Genomic DNA, 23,626 nt, shown 5'->3' on the forward strand with positions numbered 1-23,626 from the left:
GCCGTGACTCTGTGGGAAAGCCCATGCTGGAGCAGTTTGCGGAGGACTGCAGTGCATGGAAAGGACTTGAGTTGGAGAAGCTCGTGGAGGGCTGACCCTCATGAGGGGGACCCCACGCTGGAGCAGGGGAAGAGTGTGAGGAGCCCTCCCCCTGCGGAGGAAGGAGCGGCAGAAACAATGTGGGACAAACTGACTGCAACCCCCATTCCTGCACCCCTGTGCCGCTGGTGGGGAGGAGGTAGAGGAATCGGGAGCAAAGCTGAGCCTGGGAAGAAGGGAGGGGTGGGGGGAAGGTGTGTTTTTAAGATATGGTTCTATTTCTCATTATCCTACTCTGACTTGGCTGTTAACAAGTTAAATTGATTTATTTTTCCCCAAAATCAAGCCTGTTTTGCCTGTGACCATAGGTAGTGAGTGATCCCTCCCTGTCCTTGCCTTGACCCACGAGCTTTTTTGCTGTATTTTCTCCTCCCCATCCCGCTGGGGGCGGAGGAGTTGAGTGAGCGGCCGCGTGGTGCTTTGTTGCTGGCTGGGCTTAAACCACAACATCAGGCCAGAACATAATTCCACAGTATGCTTTACATAGAACTGTTCTCCTTTATCAGTTTATGCCTCCTCTTTTATTTCATTTTATTTCCCTCAGCTCTGTAGTTAACAACACTGGTCACTATACAAACTTAGGAATTTACATTCAGAAATCTAAGTACAAAAACCTGTAAACAACAAAATAGTCTTTGTTAAAATAGTTTTCATACCAGCTGATATTTGCCACTTACCTGAGTGTCTTTCCACCTGGTAATAAAGCTGTTCTCTATATCCATTTGTTTGACCTGGTCTTCATTTATCTGTTTAAAATGGATCATTTTCCATCAATTAATAAGTGTAAGGGAGCTAGTATAAAAATTACAACATAAATTAGCAAACACTAGTTTAATATAATAAACTAAGGTAAATACAAACGTAAATATAGAGGAATGCTTACACCTAACAATAGTAAATAATAATAATGTAACAGTAATAAATATTGTTACAATTAACAACACTGTTAATCATGTTCTTATAGAAGCAGCTATGCAAAATATTCTATCAGTCAGAAATGGCAATTCATTGATGGGATTCATTACTATAAAGTTTACCAAATACATACTAGAAGAGAGAGGACTCCATGAAAGACTGCCAAACAATGTTATAGTAGCACAGTAAACTCTAAACCAAAATGGCTAATACAAATTGCTGTTAGCAGTATCTTTTCTATGCAGTTGGATTTAATGTTCTTTCTAGGCCTAAGGAACCAAACACTTTCTCTAGTGTTTATTGTAACCACAGCTCAGAGACTAAGAACACAGAATTCTTCAGTTCTGATCAGGCCCATAAAATTTGAATAGAAGCATTATTTTTTAATAGTCATAATCTTAAAGTTTTCTTAAAATTGGTATGCTGGTGTCAGCAAGAAGAATGAGCACCATTTTGGAAAACAGTACCTCACAGCAATCCTATAAATATAGTCTTTCCTACACAGGCTAAGCTAGCTGGGAAATCAAATTTAAAGCAGACAAAGAACAATGTCCACTGAATTAGAGTTCAAAAGCCCTGCAAATCCTCAGACAGTGTAACTAATAGCAAGATCATGTTCAAGAAGATTTCTGTATTTTAGCATGTCTAACAGCTGAGTAATTAGGACACTTTTATATAAAGATACCTACATCAAAAAGTTGCACATAATTTTTAATTAGATCTTCAATTACATTGACTTCTTCACTAGTTTGGCCTTTAGTTTGAAATAAGCATGAGGAAAACACCATGGCTAGATTGTGAGGGTTCATATGATTGATTTCAGAACACTTCTGCACCCTGTTGAAGGAAAAATAAACATATTTAGAAGGTTTCATTGTTCCTTTAATTGTGTGAGGCTCCTCTACAGAATATGGAGTGCATTTCAAAAAGAGCAACTACATTACATGCAATGAAAAAAATCTAATATTATTTATTCTTTTTCATATTTACTTCTTTGTATTCTTTATCTCACATATCATTACAGAAATGGAAACTTACACTTTCTATCAGCATCTCAAGTAATATCAAAATTATTCAGACTAGAATAAAAATAGAACTGAATAGTTCAGTTGGAAGGGACCTACAATGATCATCCAGTCTGCCTGCCTGATGACTTAAGAGCTGACCAAAAGTTAAAGCATGTTATTAAAGGCATTGTCCAAATGCCTCTTAAACACTGACAGGCATGGGGCATCAACTAGGCATCCTCTAGGAAGCCTGTTCCAGTATTTGTCCACTCCCTCAGTAAAGAAATGTTTCCTAATGTCCAGTCTGAACCTCCTGGGATGCAGCTTTGAACCATTCCCACATGTCCTATCACTGGATCCCAGGGAGAAGATATCAGCACCTCCCTCTCCACTTCCCCTCCTCAGGAAGCTGTAGAGAGCAATGAGGTCGCCCCTCAGCCTCCTTTTCTCCAAACCAGACAAACCCGAAGTCCTTAGCCGCTCCTTCCAGCCCTTTCACCACCTTTGCTGCCCTCCTCTGGAGGCATTCAGGTACCTTAACATTCTTAGATTGTGGGGCCCAGAATTGCACACAGCACTCAAGGTGAGGCCGCACCAACGCTAAATACAGCTTTGCTGTATTATCTTACGTAAGTATATCCTACAAACTTATGATCTAAGATCAAGCAAAATGTGGAAAGAAGTGAGATCCTTCTTAGTTTCTATATTTATGGTAAAGTTTCACATCAGTTCTGTTCCTTACATAATGTGTCCTCTTTTAGAAGCAAACACTTTAAAGTACCACAGAATTTTGGCTGTTACACACATGAATTCAAACTACTTTCAGAGCAGATATAACAGCATATTAATATATCTGAACTGGATATGCTTAGAAACATCGTTAAATGCAATACTTACTATAATCTTTATCCCAATAATGGCACCAACCAATTTAATAATCGTATAAATAGTTTTTCAAGGACATCTGCTATGTACCTGGCTACATAATGTGATTTCTGAACACAATATCCTGTAAAGAAAAGGTTCTACACATTCTCTACCCACTACAATTTACCAGGAATATAATTTGACTTGTTCTAATAGATAATATAATATCTAATAACTAAGACCATTACTATTTAACCATGACACTGCAGAATCATCCAAGTCACACATTTTTTATACATTTTCTGCTGCTTATTTGATCTAGGAATAAGACATGACCTTTGTTGCTTAAACAAGTTTATATTTTGGATATTCTCTACTGCTACCTCAGCTGCAAAATGAAGCACTGATGAAAAACAGAAAGGGCAACTACTTCTCAAAGTTATTATGTGCAATACAGATTGTGGAGAAGGACATCTTCCCTGAAAAAATCTTTTAATTTCAAGAACCATTTGCAACAATCCTCTGGAAGACTAGCAGACTGGGGTAAAATGAGTTCGTATAAAGAAGCTACATCAAAAATTACCCTACTTGGACACATACACTGGCAGCCCTCTCTCACTGTAAGGCTGTTCCATTCCATTGATATTTATAGATATCTACAGCTAAAAATACAACCAAAGAAAAAACATATTATAAATTAAAGGGAATCAAATATAATTAATCGTCACAACTAGGTAAGCTTTTGCTACTTGCTAGTTAATGAAACAAGCCACATTTCATTTAAGGTAGAGTTATACTGAGAACACATTACAAGAATTTCTCTGCTACAGTGCATCATTTGCATTGACCTGTAAAGATGTTCAATTAAAGCAGCCAATGTTGCCCTATTGACTGGTGGAAGCGTCCGAATAAAAGCTCCATACTTCCTCACACGTTCCTTTTCATTCTGTGTATCTGCCAGAAAAAAATAATCATTGAGCGTTAATAACAATGCACACTGAAAACCAACAGCAGTTCTCATTAAATATATGGGCATCATCTAGTCATTTAAAATTACAATTTACCCCATCAACCTCTTCTTCATAAAGGCAATACTGACAATCTACTATTAACAAAGTCTATTATTGTACACCAGTTCAGGGAAATGGTATCAGCAATAAGGAGGTCCAGTTCTATATTCAAGCACCATTTGCTACAATTTAAGACTAAATCCCAGGATAGCAATTGCTTTTCCACTCTAAGGATATTTAATCTGTAGTTTGTGCGTGCACATGTGTGAGTGCATCTGTCTATGCACAAGTGCAAACATACTTCTAAGAGTTCCCAGAGATGAGAAAGGAAAAGACCTTTCGTCTTTTTAATTTTTATTGGAAAAGTGTCTCAAGGCCCAAAGTAGTTTAAAGATCCAAATATATAAGATTGATAAGAAGAGAGCAAAGGGGAAGGGGCAGTAAGTCGTACAAAGTTACATAGCTGAACAGTGGCAGAGCTGATCATAGGAATTCCAGTCTTGGGAATTACAGTATCTGAGGCACAGCCACAGCTCTCTACCTTCAAGTTAAGTCTGCCTCCCCGTGCTGCATAGGTACTACAGAGCATAATCCTGCTCGGGGCATGAGCAAAGTTAACGTAAATTTTATTTATTTATTTAGCTTTTTCTTCTCAGTCCCTTGCTTCTCTCAAGTTTCTGAAAAGAAAAAGCACAGAATTCTCATCTTTTCCAGGTGATTGTTAGCTCTCTCCACTAACTACTGCACTATGTTTTGATTTCTTCGGTAATTGGAAGAAAAAATAAACAAACAAAACAACAAAAAACCAGTTTAAAGGTCTTCTACTCTATCTTCCTAAGTGTTTTAGTCTTCCCACAAGTACTTTCAGTGTCACTTAACTATAACAGGACAGGATTCTCTGCTGTAAAGCTGAAGCAGAATTTTAGCCTCATGTACAAATCAGGAAGTTAAATCACTGTAACACCATTATGCACTTTCACAAAAGAGCTAACAAATCTGAACTGCTACAGATATAACTTTTTCTGATTTCTGATGAGAGCAATCTTGTGGTAAGTGTATAAATTCTTAATATTCTTTCCTCTAGTTTGTTCAAATCAAGGTTAAAGGTCAAAAATGTCTAATATTCACACTTGAATTTCCCAAACTTCTAGTGGTTCATATTAAAGCAACCTCCATATGTTTGAACTTAAGCAAAATCAGAGAGGAATAGGCTTTTAATATCTTTTTTAAAGACAAAACTCGCCACACAGTAAATAGGCCTATATGATTCCAATGCATTAATGCAGAAATTAATGTTCCATCTTAGCTTTTCCTATGCATCTAATTGCTATGCATCATCTGCAATTTTATAGCACAGTTTGGGAGGAAAAGAGTTTGTTTCTTGCAGTCTGTAAATACTGCAATATAGAAACAGAAATATAGCTGTTTTGTAAGAACACTACAAAAATCATCACAATTTATGTAATGAGTAACTAATTAATGTATTAGTAATCTCATGGTTCTGTTTTCAACCATACAGAAACACACATCCTCATGTTTTAAGTACATCACAAGTTACAGTTTGGGTTGAAGTTACTTAAATTTTCTTTCAAATTAAATTAATATTTCTAAGAAAACAAAAAACAAGTAACAGTTGTTAACAAGTTTACATTGTTAATATAGATAACTTTGTGTGAATGTTCATAAAGGATATTTGAAGAATTTAAGCAGCAAGACTGTCATTTAACTATCGCGCAGATGATAGCATCAACTTTTTGCCACTTTTGAACTAAACTTCTACATATGGTCAAAAGACAGAGTACATGCTTTTTTCCTACTCTAACATTTGTCTATTTCTTGAATTCTACCATCGATTCTTCCATAAGATATTTATCATCACTTCTTACCTTGGCTGATCCCACTACGACACAATGCAATATTGGTCTACTGTTTACAGATACATTGTCAAGGAAACCGCTATTTGTTATTATTACTCTGGTTCACTTAAAGGCAATAGCGTCATCTCTGAGTAACATAAGTCTACTGCAGCCAAGCTCTAAACATTTTTTTCCTCACTACAATTGTTTTGCCGATTATCAAATAACATAGGTCAACAGAGGGCAAGTAATTAACAACCCCCTCAAATTTGATACTGAAAATGTACATACAACTTTTCTTGTACTGAGTGTTATCAAATCCATTACCTAATGCAGAGATCCAGAATGGATAAAGTTCTTTAGTGAGAAGTGCATCATCTATCTGAGAAAGAAATCTTTTCAATACATCAGTCACATCTTCAAGCTGATGTTTTCCTGCTCTTAGTTTAACACTCCTTGCGTCTTTTTTGAAGCTTTCCAGCAGTTCAGCCACATTGGAAGAATCGCCATTCTTAAGGTAGATCTGCTTGCTACCTAAACCTAAGTTACAGAAATACAGGACAGAAAAATAAATAAATGTAAAATCGAGTATTCTTTCAAAAATTCCAAACATTATTATATGAAAAGCATATCTGGCTGTCAAACACATCGTATTTCCTACTAAAATCTCTCTGACCTTTTGCACATACTCACTTTGTTAGTAAAAACACTGCCAAGTCTGCTTACACCCAACCAAGACCTCTTTGCAAAAATACACATCATAATATTAAGCAAGCCTGGGATCACAATTTCAGGAATACTTTACAGGCTATTCAAATGCCCAAATCTCTTCAGTGCTTCCTAAAACAATAGTTTCAAAAGGCACAGTAAAGGAAAGAAGTTTTGATGACTGCTATTGTATTACACATAAAACACAGCTGCTTTCATAAGCAAAACTCCCAGTATTTTATTACCCTACTGATCAACTCAACTTAGGACTCAGTAAAGTATTATTGTATTCATCCAACCCAAAACATTTCACTCTTAAAAGCCTCAAGATTAGTAGAAAAATATTCCTTTTTTCTGATTTTTCTCACGTTCAGGAAGACATTAGGCAGCCACTATTCTTGAATTTAACAACTAAAACCCACCAAAGCTCAAAGCCAACTTAAAAGAAAATTCATAGTCTAAAACACGGTCAAGACTACCTTCAATTACTGCATGTGAGAGTAGCCAAAACTTTTTTTTTTTTTTTTTAAACTTCTGGAAGTTTGGCATAGATGCGCAGTCCCATTGTTTCTCTTTGTAGAGGTGTTTCCCACCTTCCCCACATTTCTTGAAAGAGAATCGTATTTTATACAAAACCCTGATTTTCTTCTGTACCTGTCAAATTAAGTACTCTGTCAAAACCTATGAAATCATGTCTTATGTTCTTGCAATTCACCTTTCCTGTAATGCCCACAAGCACTACCATTTGATACTGCCTTTGTGTTGTTACTGTCAGGAACAGCTGTGGGACCCGATAGTGTCAGTCATCTGTAGGCCACAATGAAAGACAGAACCTTTACCATGATGACACAAAAACATGTATGCATACAAGTAATGCACACAAATAATTCCTTCAGCTTTCAAATCAGTATTTTAACACCCAGTAATGCTGATCCTGAAAAAAACCAACGTATTTTTCAACAAAGATCTAACTTATTTAAAAGACATTAGGAAATTGAATTTTAATTTAGAAGACACACAAGCAATTGTTCTGAGTGGCAGACATAATTAGCCTGCTTTAACAACATTTCAGTGCATGAAACAGCGTAAACTAAACTTAGAATAATACCTATTGTTATTGATTAAAAAATAATTTCGCAAAAACATTTTTTTTTCCTTGGTTTTAGGCAATAGTTGTAACCCAGACACAACTATTTACCATAATGCAGTATTGCCACATTCAAAATTTATTTAGTTAAACTTCAGTCACTGAGATATAAATTAGGCTCTCTCATACTGACAGAGGTTACAGACATTTATCCTGAAGACAGATTTGTACAGGGTTGGTATGTATTTAGCATTTCACAAGAAAACTGATGAATCTGCAGTAGTAAAAAGGACACAGACATCATCTGCATATGATCTAATGCTATGGAAAGTTACGCTGGCAAAATTTACTTAAACAAACAGTCACTGACTATACAACCCTAGGCTATTACGCTGAAAAAACAGCAGCCTTAAGACTGAACTTGGCTCCACGGTTAATATCAATTTCCCAGAAGATGTGCTGACCAGTCCAGGCCATAGCCTTTCCTGGTTCACATAGCTTATTTTTAGGGCTGAGATGTTCTGCACTGAGGCACTGGACCCCAAGGCTGAGCTACATCAGGCAAACAAGTTAATTTTTAAAATAGGAAGGTGTCTATAAAGGGCATCTACCAAGTTGTACTTCCCCAAACTGCCCATTCTCAGATATGTGGCAGTGTACTTCACCATCACACCAAAGAGCGGCGAGGCTAACGAGGGGTATGGTTTTACTTTAGGTAATATATAAACTCATTCAGTAAGATCTGATGGTGTGGGGGCTTAGGTATTATACAAATGATCTTAGGTTGAATAAAATCCACTATACTTACCATACTGTGTAACAAATGCTATACAGCTGTTCACTATAATAGGAACATCATTTTTGCTGAGCTGCTGATCTTGTAATGCATTACCATCTGTACCTGCTGCTTTTTCAATTGCAGTATACCAGACCATGAAATCCAGCTTCGTATGGCCATGGATGTATAGCGTTCTGAAAAGTATAAAAATATTCTGAATACAAGAAAGAAATAGAAAACTGTTGTTATTGTACTACAGCAACATAGCAGATGTCCAGAAAAAATAAGAAATACTTAGAATAAGACATCAAGGCACCTTCCACCACATAAAGCTGTGGTGGTGGCTGATTGTTACAGCATCGTTTTTTTTCCAACTACATTTGTACTAGCAGTGTCACAATAAATGAAAGAAGATCCTCAAATACTGTCACAGGCCTTTGAAAGGACCTGACCAACATTTTAATTACTCTTCTTCAGTCTTGCTCCTACACTGTGCATTCATAAGTTCAAGCCACAGCCAAGCAGGAAACAGATTTAGAGACAACTTTCAATACTGGAAAAGGCTTTCCTTCTTTTCTATTCCCCACCCCCCAACACTTCTGCAGAGGAGCTGAGACATACTGAACTTCCGTCCTTCACATGTATCAAAATGATCACCCTCAGGAAATCACAGAACTAAGGAATGTGTATGAAAAAATGAAGAGTTGAGGTAGAATAAGTTAATGCAACACTTTAATTATCTGTTTATCTCAAAGCATGGCCCTGTTCTAATTTTATTATTTAAACATGCTACAATAGCCTCCTCTGTTTACCCCTGACAGGCTAGCTTTTAGAGACAATTCCAAAATTGAAAAGTTTAAGTGTGTATGCCCACCCATATGCATGTATGTAATAAACAACTGTTTTAAGTGTTAAAATAGCAAGCAAACTCTTCTACATACATACTCTTCGTCTTCCACTAAAGAAATGTAAGGGATTCATTTTCTTTAATGACAATTTATTTGCTAATTAGGAAAAGTTAAAATGTTCTATTGAACGTCTATGAAAATACTTTCATCAAAATATAAACAAACATTCATTTTGATTATTTTGTTTAGGGAAAAACCAAAAGCATTTTATATAATGATGGAATATTTAATTTCAAATTTTTTTATTAGCATCTTTCAATTTTGCTTTTATAAACATTTCTATTCTAGCATTCCTACCGCAATAGGAAGTGAGGATGCAGTCAATGTACACACACAGACCTAGGATCTGAAGTATTCTCAGGATCCACCATATAGACTTAATCATTCAGCAGCAGAGCAGGAAATACTAAAATATTTTGTCTTACTGAAGCCCCTTTTTAAAAAGTCTCCACTTCATGACTTAGAAAGTCATATTAACCACCACACATACCTGGCTAGTAGAAACACCTAGCCTCTCTCTTCCGTTAAGAAAAAACACTAATTTGCATAAAGCTCTCAAATTTTTACAGCAAAATGAGTGTGCCTAATTCAATACTTTCAAACATTTTCTGAAGACCTGTCAGAACAGTTATCCTACATGGGTGGTTCTCAACCAATGGCTTCCAAACAACACATCATGCTGACATCCTCTGGTATTGCTGTAACCATATATAAGAGGAAACGAAGAAGTTTGAACTGAATGGAAAAGAGTCTGACAGTGCACGTTACACTACTCCTTTAGTACTATTATTTGCAGATCAGCAGAGGTTAGGACTATGATTTATAAAAGATTTATGGTGCTTCCCGACACAAGCGATGCACACATATATGCATATTACCGTGTTTTTGTTTTCCCTGCAGAACAGCAGGATTCGCATTATGGTATTATGCAAAAGGGTAAATGGAAGTCTCAACAGATTATTTTTTATCTAAAGAATTATGATATGTACAGGAAGAAGCATACTGTAAAGTGAAAATATTATTACTTCTACACAAGAAAAGGGCAACTCTGCTGTATATCAATGAATCAGTACCAGAGGAGAGAGGAAATATAGTAGTGTATTGAACTTCAAAGGTAATTTAAACTTACCTGGATTTTTTTCACAGAGATATGAAAGTCTAAATCATGTGCCCGTCAATCAACTGTCATGATTGAAAAAGACCATCTTGTATTCTATGGATCTTCCCATCTGCCCCTCAATGCATCACATTAGAAAAAATGTATCAGAACTACCAAGAGATGATGCTCTAATGGTTTTCTAAAATTTGAAAAGCTGTTCAGTTAAATTCAAGTTACAGAGGAAGAGGTTACTTAACAAGTAATAAAGAGAATGGGGTATCTGTTTAAGTAGCAGTCCTATAGCACCAACACAGACATGAAAGAGAAATTGCTGGTAAAAAATATAAATGTGAAAAATCTTGCTGCTATTGTGGAACTTGGATTGTTCATGGAAGGCAACTAATTATTTTCCAAAAAATTGTTAACTTTGCCCAGTCAAAAAATCTCCAGAGCGGTCACCTAAGAAAGTCAGATTAAGTCAGAGAAGCAATTTCAGCATTTACTACACCACCATAAAAGAGAAGAAGGGAGAAAAGGAAAAGAGACCAGTACCAGACGCAGTTCAGAATTCAGTCAATTTACTGTGGAAGTGGCTTAGAAAGCTCAAACTGCAGTATTTTTGGCAGAGAGAGCGCACACCTAGGATACATTTAAATCGTAAAAACATACAACAACATACAAATAAGAAGTTTAAGCATTCCTTCTAATTTTAACACTTTCAGCCAAACTTAATATTTTTTTCCTACTTGGAAACCATTTGTTGATCTCCATGAGCCTGGAAGGTAGTATGAAAAGGAAAGGGGAAATAGTTACCAGCAGAAAAGCAGAACTTGCCTCAAAGCAGTAGAACTCTTCTACAGAACTTCATGAAGTAAGAGACAGCTTTGCAGAGCTAGCTTCTGCCTTTCATGTCAATGTCATCACCTCTTCCACACAGTTTTCAGAGACAGTAGTAATAACAAATACATGTATTTCTCACTGAACTAATTGCTATTATCAAAATATAAAGTTATATTAAATGTAAGGCTTAAGACTAAGCATACAAACACAGGCTGAAGTGTACTGATGTCCCATGTACCCCAAAACTGAGCAACTTAATGTCAAGAATACTTCTAAGCTTATAGAAGTAATCACGTTTGAAAGAATTTTTACTGCAATGTTTACAAAGATCTACCTATCATGCAGACTAACAACTACTTTGCATAGACTCTGAACTGAAATGCATTCCTACAATATAAATTCAGTGCCTTCTACTGTATGTTTATATATGTGCTTCTTCTTCCAGTTCAAAAAATTGATAGAGCACACACTTAATAACAAATAGTTAGCAATAGTGACTACATGGTGAATAATGGCAGAGTTTTTGCTCTGTTAAATGTGAAGCACATACAGTCCATACCCAAGAAATTAATAATTTAAGTACTCAAACAAACAAGAAGGCCCGCCAATGTAGATTTCTGCCTTAGTGAATTGAGGCAATTGAATTGGCATAAATGACTGGAGCAGTCCAAGATCACGTAGTGTCAATATCAAGGAAGCTAGTTAGCTTTTCAACTTCATCATGGACTACCATCACATCCTTCTGCACCAGTAGTCAGACAAACAACATACTTGAGCACACTTCATCCACAACAGTGCAAAGGCTTATCTTTAACCCATCTTGCAAAGTCCACTAGCTTTAGCTATGTCTGTATGCTTTGTTGCACAACTCTGCATTGGGAAAGCAGCGATATTAAGTGATTCTGCGTAAGGGTTGTGGCAAGGAAGGGTGAGAAACAGACATCAGCACAACTGAGTGCCCTCCAGCAATTTTCAAGTGATTCTGATAATCTATGTGTCTGAAAACAGAGGTACTAAGAAGGTATGCATTGCTATGAAATTATATCAGAATAATCAAATTGCAACTAAAGCATGGAAATTCCACTAATAATTACAGATATATAACAAAGGTCAGCAATATTTCTTCAAAGGATATTAAAGGTCTTATACCCAGCACATCATACTGGAAGCACAAGTCCTTTCACTCATGAGTCTTATGTTTAGATTATTTCTGGATTCTAGGATTTTGTGCTCATAACTGCATTTTACAAGAAATCTTACCACTATCATCAAAGGGTTAAGAAGAAAGCATTGTAATTAATGAACCATCAGCATAAAGAAATTGTGCCAGTATGCAGGGCAGGTTTATTATCTATAATAAGAAATAGCTAACTACAAGAGAACTGTAACGGGGGGCGGGGGGGGGAAGCACCATCTGGATTACATTATGCTCTGAAAACATTCACTGACACCTAAGAGAGAGCTTAAATGATTACAGAAAAAAAGAAGAAACATTTGAAACTGAATTGTCTGGACAGGTGTTTTTCCTTAAAGTATGGCATTAGAGATTTTGCATTAAATTTTATATATAGAAGATATGTTTTAAGATTACTGTATACAGTTGTTTTCAGACACCTTTCCTCTCTTCAGTTTACAGATCCCTCTGTTGAACTACACAGGCGTAGCTTCTTCACCTATCTACTATGCAAATTCTGTTTGGATGGCAACAAGAGATCGAGTATCACCAGTCACTTCATGAATTTTACAAATAGATAGGAGAGATCAAGGGGGAAAACCCAAATTGAATATGGAGCTGTCATAGTTTAACCCCAGCCAGCAACTAAGCACCACGCAGCCGCTCCCTCACTCCTCCCCCTGTCCAGCGGGATGGGGAGGAGAATCAGGAAAAAAGGTCAAACTCATGGGTTGACATAAGAACGGTTTAATAACTAAAGTAAAATATAATACTAACAATAGTAATAATGAAATATAATAATAATTGTAATGAAAAGGAATATAACAAAAGGAAAACAAAAGAAATAAAACTCAAGGGAAAAAAAAAACAGTGATGCACAATGCAATTGCTCACCACCCGCTGACTGATGCCTGAGCAGCGATCCACACCTCCCAGCCAACTTCCCCCAGTTTATATGCTGGGCATGACGTTCCATGGTATGGAATACCCCTTTGGCTAGTTCGGGTCAGCTGCCCCGGCTATGCTCCCTCCCAGCTTCTTGCACACCTGCTTGCTGGCAGAGCACGGGAAACTGAAAAGTCCTTGGCTTAAGATAAGCGCTACTTAGCAACAACTAAAACATCAGAGTGTTATCAACAGTATTTTCACACTAAATCCAAAACACAGCACTGTACCAGCTACTAAGAAGAAAATTAACTCTATCCCAGCTGAAACCAGGACAGGAGCAAACCAGAGGACACCTCTGTGTGACAGAGGGAAGTGTCAGGCACAGAAAACTGGAAAATGGTTTGCCACTTCTAGCAAGAAGTCAAGAAGCATTTTAACTATGAAAGCGGAACATAAGAGAAGGCAAATCACCATCTGATTATGGTGTAAGAAAACAGTGTTGTGAGAAGTCAGGATTTCCAGCTGGATTGGAGATAGTTCTAACAGGTTGGACAATATGTTCCAACAGAGATCAGAGTGCAATAAAATTTCAATAGGTGCTACAAAAGGGATTGTGTTCCTCTCTAATTTACTCTAGCAAAGATACCCAAAGACAAACATGAAACATCTTTGAGATCTGAAAAAAATATCTAGAATTAGAAAAAGTCTAGGATTATTGTGAAAATTTAGGAAGTACACTGAACTTCAAAAACAACAATCTTCAAAAGAGAAACAGTCTTGTTGCTTTGAAAATGTTTTAGCCTGGTTCAGCCTCTCACGATATGCTATTACTTTGCAATGTATAGCATGATTACCACCTCCTATTTCTGAGCTGGTAGTCTTCTTTCGCTGAACATGTCAGATAGAGAATAAATGAACAACAAGGTGCTAAGTAGAAAACAGGGTAGAGGAAAAGGGAGGAAAAAAGCGGGGAGCGGGAGTGGATTGTATTCATACCTAAGACACTTCAGAAACATCTCACATGCCTTTTGATAATATTCTCTCTGAATTCTTGTATTTTATACAAGCTGGAAAGCATTATGAACCTTGCAGCCCAAAATCAATTGTACACTCTTCCTCTGAGTAGTTATGGATCAGATGAACATTAAATTTATGTATCCTATGAATTTAACATACACATAAATTTACTAAGTATTTTTTAAGAGTCCAGAATTCATAGATTTATTACATTATAATTACTTCAGCAGTAAGACCTGAAGTCACTTTTAAGTGAGAAGTCCGTTTGTAACAACTTAAGTCATTCTTTTGCCTCCAGCAGCCAATGAAAAAAGTGTCAAAGAAAAAGGTATATAATACATGCAATGTATGATTTTCCTTAATTAATCAACCCAATGACTGAGACTTGAAAAAAAGGCAAGTAATAAGGAAGTTAGTTTGAAGTCAGTAACAAAAACAACAGAGGAGCTTCAGTAGGAAAATACTTAAGGTGTTTTCATCTTTTCTTCTAATAAAATTTAGCAAGATGTTCTAAGACTTTAACCACATTTATTTCTTTATGCAAAGAAGGGTGGGGGCTTTTTTGTTTTCTTTTGGGTTTTTTGTTTTTTTCAAACTTTTCTTAATTCTGGAAAAATCTTACTTGTTTTGTTTCATTCTTGCAATACCGTTTTTTGGTATTTTATCATTTATCCTGCGTTTAAGTGACTAACAAATTAACGTGAAAGTTGTCAATAGATCAGTATATAGGGTCTCTTCCAAATGATCAATCTATGCCACAGTTGGCATTAGACAAGCACTGCTATAAAATAACAGACAAAATAGGAAAACCTAGAAACTACGATATATCATTTAGTTGATGCTGATGATGTCTCAAAGGGATTAATTAATTTATCTAGGGTTTGGAGGGGCAGAAAGGATTGCTGGTTTTGTTTCCATCTACAATAACTGAGTCTAAAGATAAAGGTGATTTTATACTTAATCATTTTCCCTACATGCACATTAAATTTCTTATCACTGCAAGATGCAATATCATGCAACTGTGCTGAACACCTGGATACTTTTGGAGTAATATCCTAAGCAAGAATCACTATGCCAAAGCTTATATACCCATATGGCTTTTAATGGTTAAGATAATGTGAACACTATGCATTTAAATTCTTTATGGCAGACTTTAGTGAAGAAAGATTAAACATATTCATGGCCAACATAAATCAGCCAGTGCCTGTGTTGAAATTATTTTCAAATAGTTCAGAATTTCCATTAAACTATTAAAGCAGTTCAGGGAAAACCTACCCTCACTTGACAGAAATATTATAATGAAAGAAATAATAAAAGCTGACTTGGAGCTCAAAGTTTTGCTCAGCGCTGATATCTATGAAATTAGATGCACAGTTTGTATTCATCTATCGGACTGCACCTTAAATAGGATACCTCTGGTTCCCTGGTTGGTCTATGCAACTTACTTAATGCTGAATCTTTCAATACACTTCTTCGGAAAAAACCCAACAGGAAAAAGTGTTTGTTTCTGTTCTGCATCACCTTACTGAATTCTGGAACTTAAACAGTATCTTAGGAAGAGTTAAAATTCAGAACACCCAAGTTACAATGAGTTTCTCCAACAAGTTTCTCCAACTCTGAATAGATGTCAAAAGTATTTGTGGTTTGTTTTTTTTTTTGTTTCCCCAACAAAAGAGAAAATCAATCTTCCTTTATTAACCTATTATTGCCTGTTCAGAAGACTGTGTAAACACTAAACCACTTCTTACACAGATGTTTGCCCAATATCTATCATTGAAATAAAAAAAACACAACTTATTACAAAATAAGAATTATTTTCATTAATATTACTTTCATCTTTAAATTTGTACCCATATATGAGGCAGAAATACCCTACCTCACTTCAAGTTTCAACCTCCCATATCACTATGTTTGAGAGTCATCTCAGCAGAGTATTACCTACTTGGAAGCAGATATGGATCATGTTTCCTTCACAAATATCTTTTTTCCTAGCTAGTATGTTGTTAACTGAGATCAGACATTACACTAAGACTAACCAGGGAACTCATACATACCCTCTCAATCCTGACCTACACAGATTGAGAGACAGAATTCTGGGACATAAGAGTGATAAAAAAATTGAGAAGTAAGTGGTAAATGCTCCAAAGAGGTACTCTTTCTTTACAGGGTACAAGAAGTTAGGTCCTTTTGAAGAAACTGTTATTGGCAGACTAATCTGAGCGTTAATAATTTTCTCAGTGGGAAAACTGTTTTTAATTAAGCAGTACTTGTTAGCATTTCCTGACACAGATATAAAACGTAATTAATACACAAAGACTTTCCCTCCTTTAAAAAGTCTGCAAATTTAGTCTCTCTCTAGCAACTGTAAGTGAAAAAGCTCCACCACTGATCAGCAAGAATTCTAAGACATCAATATAAAAGCAGATGAAAGCTTTATTCAGATGGGTACCTTACCTTCCTTTTTCAACGAGCAGCAGGACGTCTATTTTCTCTCCATTTTGTATCACACTACTGATTGCTGAAAACAAAACACATACACGTTCATATGATCTACACAGACACATATATATAGACAAACACATACATGCATGCACATATAGACATGTTTTTTCAAAATGATCTTCAGTGACAAAAAGGAGCATGGAATTCTTAAACATTTCAAATAAAGAATGCTGCTGATAATAGAAACAAAACTCCACAAAATACCACAATGCACTCACATTTACAAGAATAATTAATACAGAAAACTATAAAGACAGGTTAAACAGGTTCTTTTTAATGTGAAAACATGCTACAGTGTTTTATTATATTAAAACTAAACTTGTAAATACAAGTTTTAGAAGACATAATGATTCAAGAAATAAACTGGATTTTTTAATCCATTAATTTACTTGCACCCTAATGGCTGCAGATATCTACAATAACATAATGTGAGTTATATGTTATACTGTGAAGATCACTGCCACCCTTCTTTATGTTGCCTTATGCTATTCCTGCTAAAAAAAGCACCTACATTACACATAATACAGAAAATACATCTGGATAGTTTCCAGTAACAGTGCTTATAAAACTATACTGTGTACTATACTAAAAAGAGTAAATTAAATGTAACCTGTTTCCTAATTCAAAATTCTGAAAAGTTAATTCTTTCAAAGTTTAGGTCTTACATATAATCCACATCTTATCTCAACCAATTCCCAGAGCCAGTAAAGTCCTGAATATCAATGAAGCTCAATAAACATATTCTGATGCATGTTATATGATGTTTTCACACATACTCCTGGCCTCATTTACATTTACTGAGTCAAGTATCACGAAGGTAAGTGACTATACTTCCACTGATGATTCATGATTTGGCAAGTTGCAGTTATACAATTCAGTCTTAATAGTGGAGCAGATTTATTTTGGGGAAACCAGAAATCAAAGAAAAGATAGGAGCATGGATATATAATATTTCCAAGAAACACAACTCTGTTATACAACTAATATTTAAAAATCAAAACCCAAGCAAAAACGATTTGCAACCGAAAGCTAAACGTGTGCTTCATTTTTATACTAGAAATATACACAGACTTTGGATGCTCATATGATTAGGGTAGGAGCAATTACAGTTGCATTATCAAAACTAGTATCAGAAACAGTTTTCTTACTGCCTAACCTTTTAATTCTGAATCAAGATCAAAAAGTATTCACAAGCTAAAAGGTAGCTAGAGGCATAAAAATATTCCTGATTAAAAACCACCTTCACGGTGTTATTCACAGCAAATGTAAGGTGGCAATAAATAAACAGTAGAAAGCCCAATGGCATTTAGGCAAGTTCCTGCAAAACAGTCCACAATCTGACAGCATTCACAAAGAGGATCATTAATAAAGAGCTAAACTGTCTTCTCTATGTTACTTTAATACAAAATCTCAAATTGTTTTTACTTTCCTACATAATGTATTACCTTGTTCAATATAAAAACAAGTAGGGCAGATATGCTTAAAGAGGATTCAGAGCATAATTACAGCCAATGATATAAAATCGGTCATAGAAGACCATTTGTATAAATATTCTTATCTTTCCACGTCATGATATTGAGCAAAGAATATTTTTAGTATCAGAAAAAAAGAAAAGTCTATTAGTCTGTGAAACAGTTTTCCAAGAGAATTATAATTTTTCCAGTACATTTGAGTATTTTAAAACTAGGCCTGTCAATCATCTCAAGAACACATTCTGCAGTGAGTATTTCTGCCCTGTCAAAAATATGAGACAATAATCCCAAAAGGTTATATATTATTATTCAATTCCGTACTCTTGTAAGAAAGACACTGCTGCAACTGGAACAAAAACTGTCTTCATTCATTATGAAGCTGTGAAAAATCTCTCTAGCATGTGCCACTAAGTAGGGAAAAAAATCCAAGACAGAACTTTACCAACTCCATATTGAGATGAGAGTTGGAAGAGCACCTGGCTCATGCAAAGGAACAGTTACTGAGCTCCGTAATGTTTATGACTTTAAAATGTGATAGAAATGTCCTTAACAGTGAATTTATTCCGTAGAGTATTTCCTGAACTCTAGATGTTAAAGCAAAATTCTTACTTAGTTCTTGCAACCTCCTTAGATATATGGAATCTTCTTCAGCATTCTCCATTTCAAGAAAAAAATAAAGGCTCGACTTCTCTAGAGCAAACCAGCCTTTTCTCCACTGATCCAGGTTATGGCAATCTTTGTAGTACAGCTGGCCAAGCAGGTCACAGTCTCTCTCTAACAAGCATTCAGCCACAGGCGGAACAAAATGCTACCAAAGAAAATGGGGTGAGTCAGATGAAGGAAAAAAAACCCTCTTCCCCTAAAAAAAAACAAATCAAGATATTGCAAATCTATAAGATTCAAGGATGAAAGCCACAGTAAAAAAAATAAGACTTTCAGATTTATCATTCATAAACCCATATATACACTAAATTTAAATTGTAAAATCAAGTATAACATTTTTTCCATTCATACTCTACAATTCAAACATTTATGCTTTTTAAACTACAATTGATTTAATTAGTAATGTGACTATTAGCATTTGGTACTGTATAAAATACTGTACTGCTTTATGAATTCTGTTTCAGCAAATAAAAGAATAGAATTGCAACCATAAACAGCTTAAATAAATTCATATAGTATATGTCTTTATACTACAGAACCCTTAATATACTCTTAAAGTCAGCATTAAAATGTTGGTTCAATTTCTTTTCCATTTTATTTTATTATCTTGTTTCAAACATTAAATCACAGAAGTTATTTCTTCCTGCTGCACAAGAAACCTTTACACACAAGACAGATCAGTATTCATCAAGAATGGCTTCTCAGAGGATTTTAAGCTAACAATGGCACTTTATTCTTTGTGTAAAGGCTCCTGGCCTAACTGGAAAAGATAATTATCAGTATTACCTTAGCTATTGCCCAAGTCCATTTTCTTTGTGAATATGCAGTTTCAGCTCCAAATAGAAAAACACGTTCTGACATTAAGTAGATTTCAAAGGTAAAGATGTCCCTAAAGCAAGCAAGAGGAAAAAGGCAGCTGTATTTAGTCTTCATAACAGTAGACACACAAGAGTCCCATTTATCTCTCTATTTTTTCATTATTTCATACCTATGGAATGGAATCCATCTGCATTTCTCCTCCAATCTTATAAGTACAACCCAGATAATAACAGAGTATTTTATAACACAACATGATCAAAGTGCTTTTCAGGTCAATAATACGTGTTTAGAGGCTACTGCATAATAGTTTTTTCAGGAATTCTGAAATTAATAAAAATGTTAACATATAGTCATTAAAATTCACAGGGAATTTTTTGCTTTTGCAAGTTCATGTGATTTCAGCAAGTATATTTTTATGATATATTCAAAACATTTTGTTCAGGTTTAATATAAGCAGACCAACTCATCGAATGGGAAGTTGTAAACAAGTTACTACAGAATCATAGAAATGTTGGTTCAAAGGGACTTTCAGATGTCACTTGGCCTAATCTTCTGCTCAAAGCGGGACTATCACTAACCACAGATCAGAACATCAATGAAAAGCCTTGAAAACCTTGGAGGACGGAGACTGCTATTTCTCTCAGCAACCTGTTCCTGTTCTCCACTACCCTTCTAATGAAGAGGCTTTTCCCATCATCCAGCCTGAACCTCCCAGGGTGAAATGCGTGGTCACTGCCACTCCTGTACCACCCTCCTGTATCACCTGCCAGAACCAAGAAGAGTTTGGTTCTGTTGTGTTTATGACTACCTTTTGAAGTTGCTGTAGCTCAAGAAGTTCTTAAAAGTTTTTCAGGGAGGTTTCTTGTTTTTCTTTCTTTTTAAAAAGTATATCATTATTTAAACAGATGGACTCTGTTTTTCCATTTTTAACTGACAAATAGTAAGGACAGTAAAAGAAGAAAAAGCAAACCCGTTGAAATTGGTGTGGAATTTGGAAAGTAAGTATCTTGTTGTACTTAGAGTCAGTCTTTAGCTTATAAATTATGGTTCACCAATTTATAGTATGATTTCATCTGTGACCTCTCCCTAGAATCCAAATAGATGGAGTATGCTTTTTCCTTTCAATGCTGGAGATTGAGATTTGTCTAAATCTGGAGAACTGAACATGAGTCAGTTCTCTCATTTTCAATAACCACTTTGAAAATTATATGTAAATACTTAATTCTAATTAACAGAATAGACATTTTAAGGACCGATTGTTTCACTACATGAAATATCAAATTTGGGAAGTTTCTCATAAAACTACCCAATTGCAGGAAAAGCACAGCAGAAGGTTATTCATTCCCTAAAAGTGAAATATTCAGCCAACACAGTTTTATTTAGGTATTATCCTGAAGTGGAACCATTTGGAGTTGTAGCAAGCAATAGGTTAGATTCAATGACAGAAGAAGAAAGTGATATTTTTCTTTCTTCTGGATACCACAAAGCTGTGCTACTGCAGAACAGTGAAGGCCATGTCCACTGTATTTTATAGCATGTTGAGGCATCACCATGTTTCAGGATTTCTCCCCTCTGAATGCCCTTTACCTCTGTAGTAGCTAAAATCCTTTCTTCCCGTTATCTTTTCCAGAAGCTTACTGAACAGACTCTGTTTTCTTTGCAGACACTTTTGCTTTGTAACTACAAGCGTTACAGTATTATACTGTAGAAAGATCTTGTTATTTTACATACACACACATGAAGAAATTTAAAAGGAAGTGTTATGGAGTTTGTTAGACAGATCCAAAGTCTAGTTTAAACAAAAATGTTGCCCTAAAGAGATCAAGTATCACTGGGATTCAGCTCAGATTTAGGTGAATCTCCAAGTGATTTTTTTAATGTACAAATGGGATGTGAGAGAGTTATAAAAGAAACACAAGACCACAAAAACAGTTCTTATCTTCAAACTAACACGATGTTCAACAGTTACACTGTTGTCCTCAGCTGCAGAACAAAGAATGGGTTTCAAAGACCGATAGATCTGTGACCAAAACCGAAAGCATTGTGGAGAACTCTAATCTGCTGCATTATTATCAGGAAGAAACAAAGCAAGAGTTCTGGCTTGAGGCAGAGGTCAATCCCAGAAAGAAAAATGAGTATTAATTGTTCAATTTATCATCATGTAACCTTTTAGGCACTGAGAATATGCATTACAGTTTTAATAAGAAACAGATGTATCTAATTTATGCTGCCCTTTTAAATTACTCTAACATTTTCATTATATCACTATTAAAAAAAAAAAAAAAAATATCCCCAAATACCACTTAGCACTTATTTCTTGAAGTCAACATAAAACAATTCAGCTTTTTTTCTAAATTGCATGTTCAAAATTCAGGAACAAATGAACAGCTCTGAAAACGTAGAATAAGATCTTTGAAATACCTGAGTTTGTTTATTGAAATATTAATTTGGGAACCTACCCTCTATTTAAAAAGAGGTCTGACTTGTGCACTACAAGACAGATAACTTCATTGATGTCAATCATACCATTAGGAGTGGTAGTTTTATCATTTTCATAGTAGCTCAGAAAGCCACTTTCCAAAGTGCACCATCTTTTGTTGCAATCTGTGATTAAAGAAATGATAGAAAAGTCAGTTGGCATAATAATAAAAATTACCTCTTCCTACAGAAGTTGCCTCACAGGATGCATAGCTCTGTTGTAACAGTAATATATTGATGATGAAATCTCAGTCTCATTGACTTCAGTGGGCCAGGAATTCAATGTCTGTGTTGATACTACTTAACCTACCGAAACTCTAACACATGGTAATTTAAGAAAATAATATTTCAAATATAACACACTTATGAGTATATTAAATCTCTTCATAAGTTAACTTTACCATTGTATAGGGCTTTTACTTCACTTGCTGTGGAACTTGATGGGGGAAGAGCTAGTACACAATAGCACGTTACATGTTTAGCACAAGAAAGTTAAGGAAGCAAAAAGAAAACACGCTACAAAGTTAGAAACACTGAAAGCTACAAGAACAATATATTCTGACAAGAGCTGATAGCAAAATGAGTAAGTGAATCATGGTATGCAGTAGCAAAAAAGGGCTACTCTTTCTTTCATGTTACTGGAACTAGAGGCCAAAACCAAGTCAATCTATCTTCCATTGTTTGGTAATGCCTGGGTGTCCACTCACCGTCACAAGATCAAGTAAAACAATTTAAGCCTTTCAAATAGTCTAGAAAAAGAAATGTCATACGTGCCAGAACTTGTATCCATTGTACACTACTAGAAAACGCAAGGAAAACACTATCAGAAGTTGTGTTATTTAACATGATTAATTTTTTTTTTAAAAATATGCTACCAAAATAGTAGAGGATAACAAACTGAAGAACAGAAAAACTAACAGAACAACCTTTTCCAGGTACATCAGTGGTTGAGCTCAATTCTCTCCTACTGCAGGCCCAAGCGTCAGACAGTAATGAAATTGTACAGAATTTATTCCTGTATACTGGGAGAGATGAATGGATACATCGTAGACAGGCAGTAGCTATAGCCATTTCAGGATGGCATGTTCACATTAGAATGAATTGGAGATCTCTCTTGTTGCTATTCACATATACACCTGGCAAGGGTAAATTCATTTAGCGACACTGTAGTTTACAGAATGCTAACATTTGTAGGGTGCTTTCAACATGTAACAATTTACAGTTGCTGAGCATGGTCAAGTTACCTAGTTAAGAATTCTACCTTCAAATAACTTTGAACTAGATATATTGCAGTATCTAGTAATTGACACCTATACTTTAAAAAAAAAAAAAAAACACGGTGGAAGAAAAAAATCTGCAGAGCAACTTAGAAGTATTATTTGGCATATTTAATTAAGACCAAATGTCTAGTCCCTCTTATGAACCTAAAATATGAATAC

The 23,626-nt window shown here is 35.5% G+C and overlaps 1 protein-coding gene across 1 annotated transcript in view; it reads right to left on the reverse strand.

The window, feature by feature from the left end:
• The window catches only part of ARAP2 (ArfGAP with RhoGAP domain, ankyrin repeat and PH domain 2), a 132,369-nt gene that overhangs the window by 41,620 nt on the left and 67,123 nt on the right, over positions 1–23,626 (reverse strand). Inside the window, exons 18-26 of the mRNA XM_050896198.1 lie at positions 22,169–22,313; positions 19,677–19,779; positions 18,837–19,035; positions 16,708–16,771; positions 8,358–8,521; positions 6,082–6,294; positions 3,737–3,842; positions 1,704–1,851; positions 777–845 (exon numbers count right to left, since the gene is read on the reverse strand). Of these exons, the coding sequence (XP_050752155.1) occupies positions 777–845; positions 1,704–1,851; positions 3,737–3,842; positions 6,082–6,294; positions 8,358–8,521; positions 16,708–16,771; positions 18,837–19,035; positions 19,677–19,779; positions 22,169–22,313 (1,211 nt within the window). The remainder of the gene's footprint in view (positions 1–776; positions 846–1,703; positions 1,852–3,736; positions 3,843–6,081; positions 6,295–8,357; positions 8,522–16,707; positions 16,772–18,836; positions 19,036–19,676; positions 19,780–22,168; positions 22,314–23,626) is intronic.

Source organism: Gymnogyps californianus, chromosome 4 (genome assembly GCF_018139145.2).
Source record: "Gymnogyps californianus isolate 813 chromosome 4, ASM1813914v2, whole genome shotgun sequence".
Classification (NCBI taxonomy): Eukaryota; Metazoa; Chordata; class Aves; order Accipitriformes; family Cathartidae; genus Gymnogyps; species Gymnogyps californianus.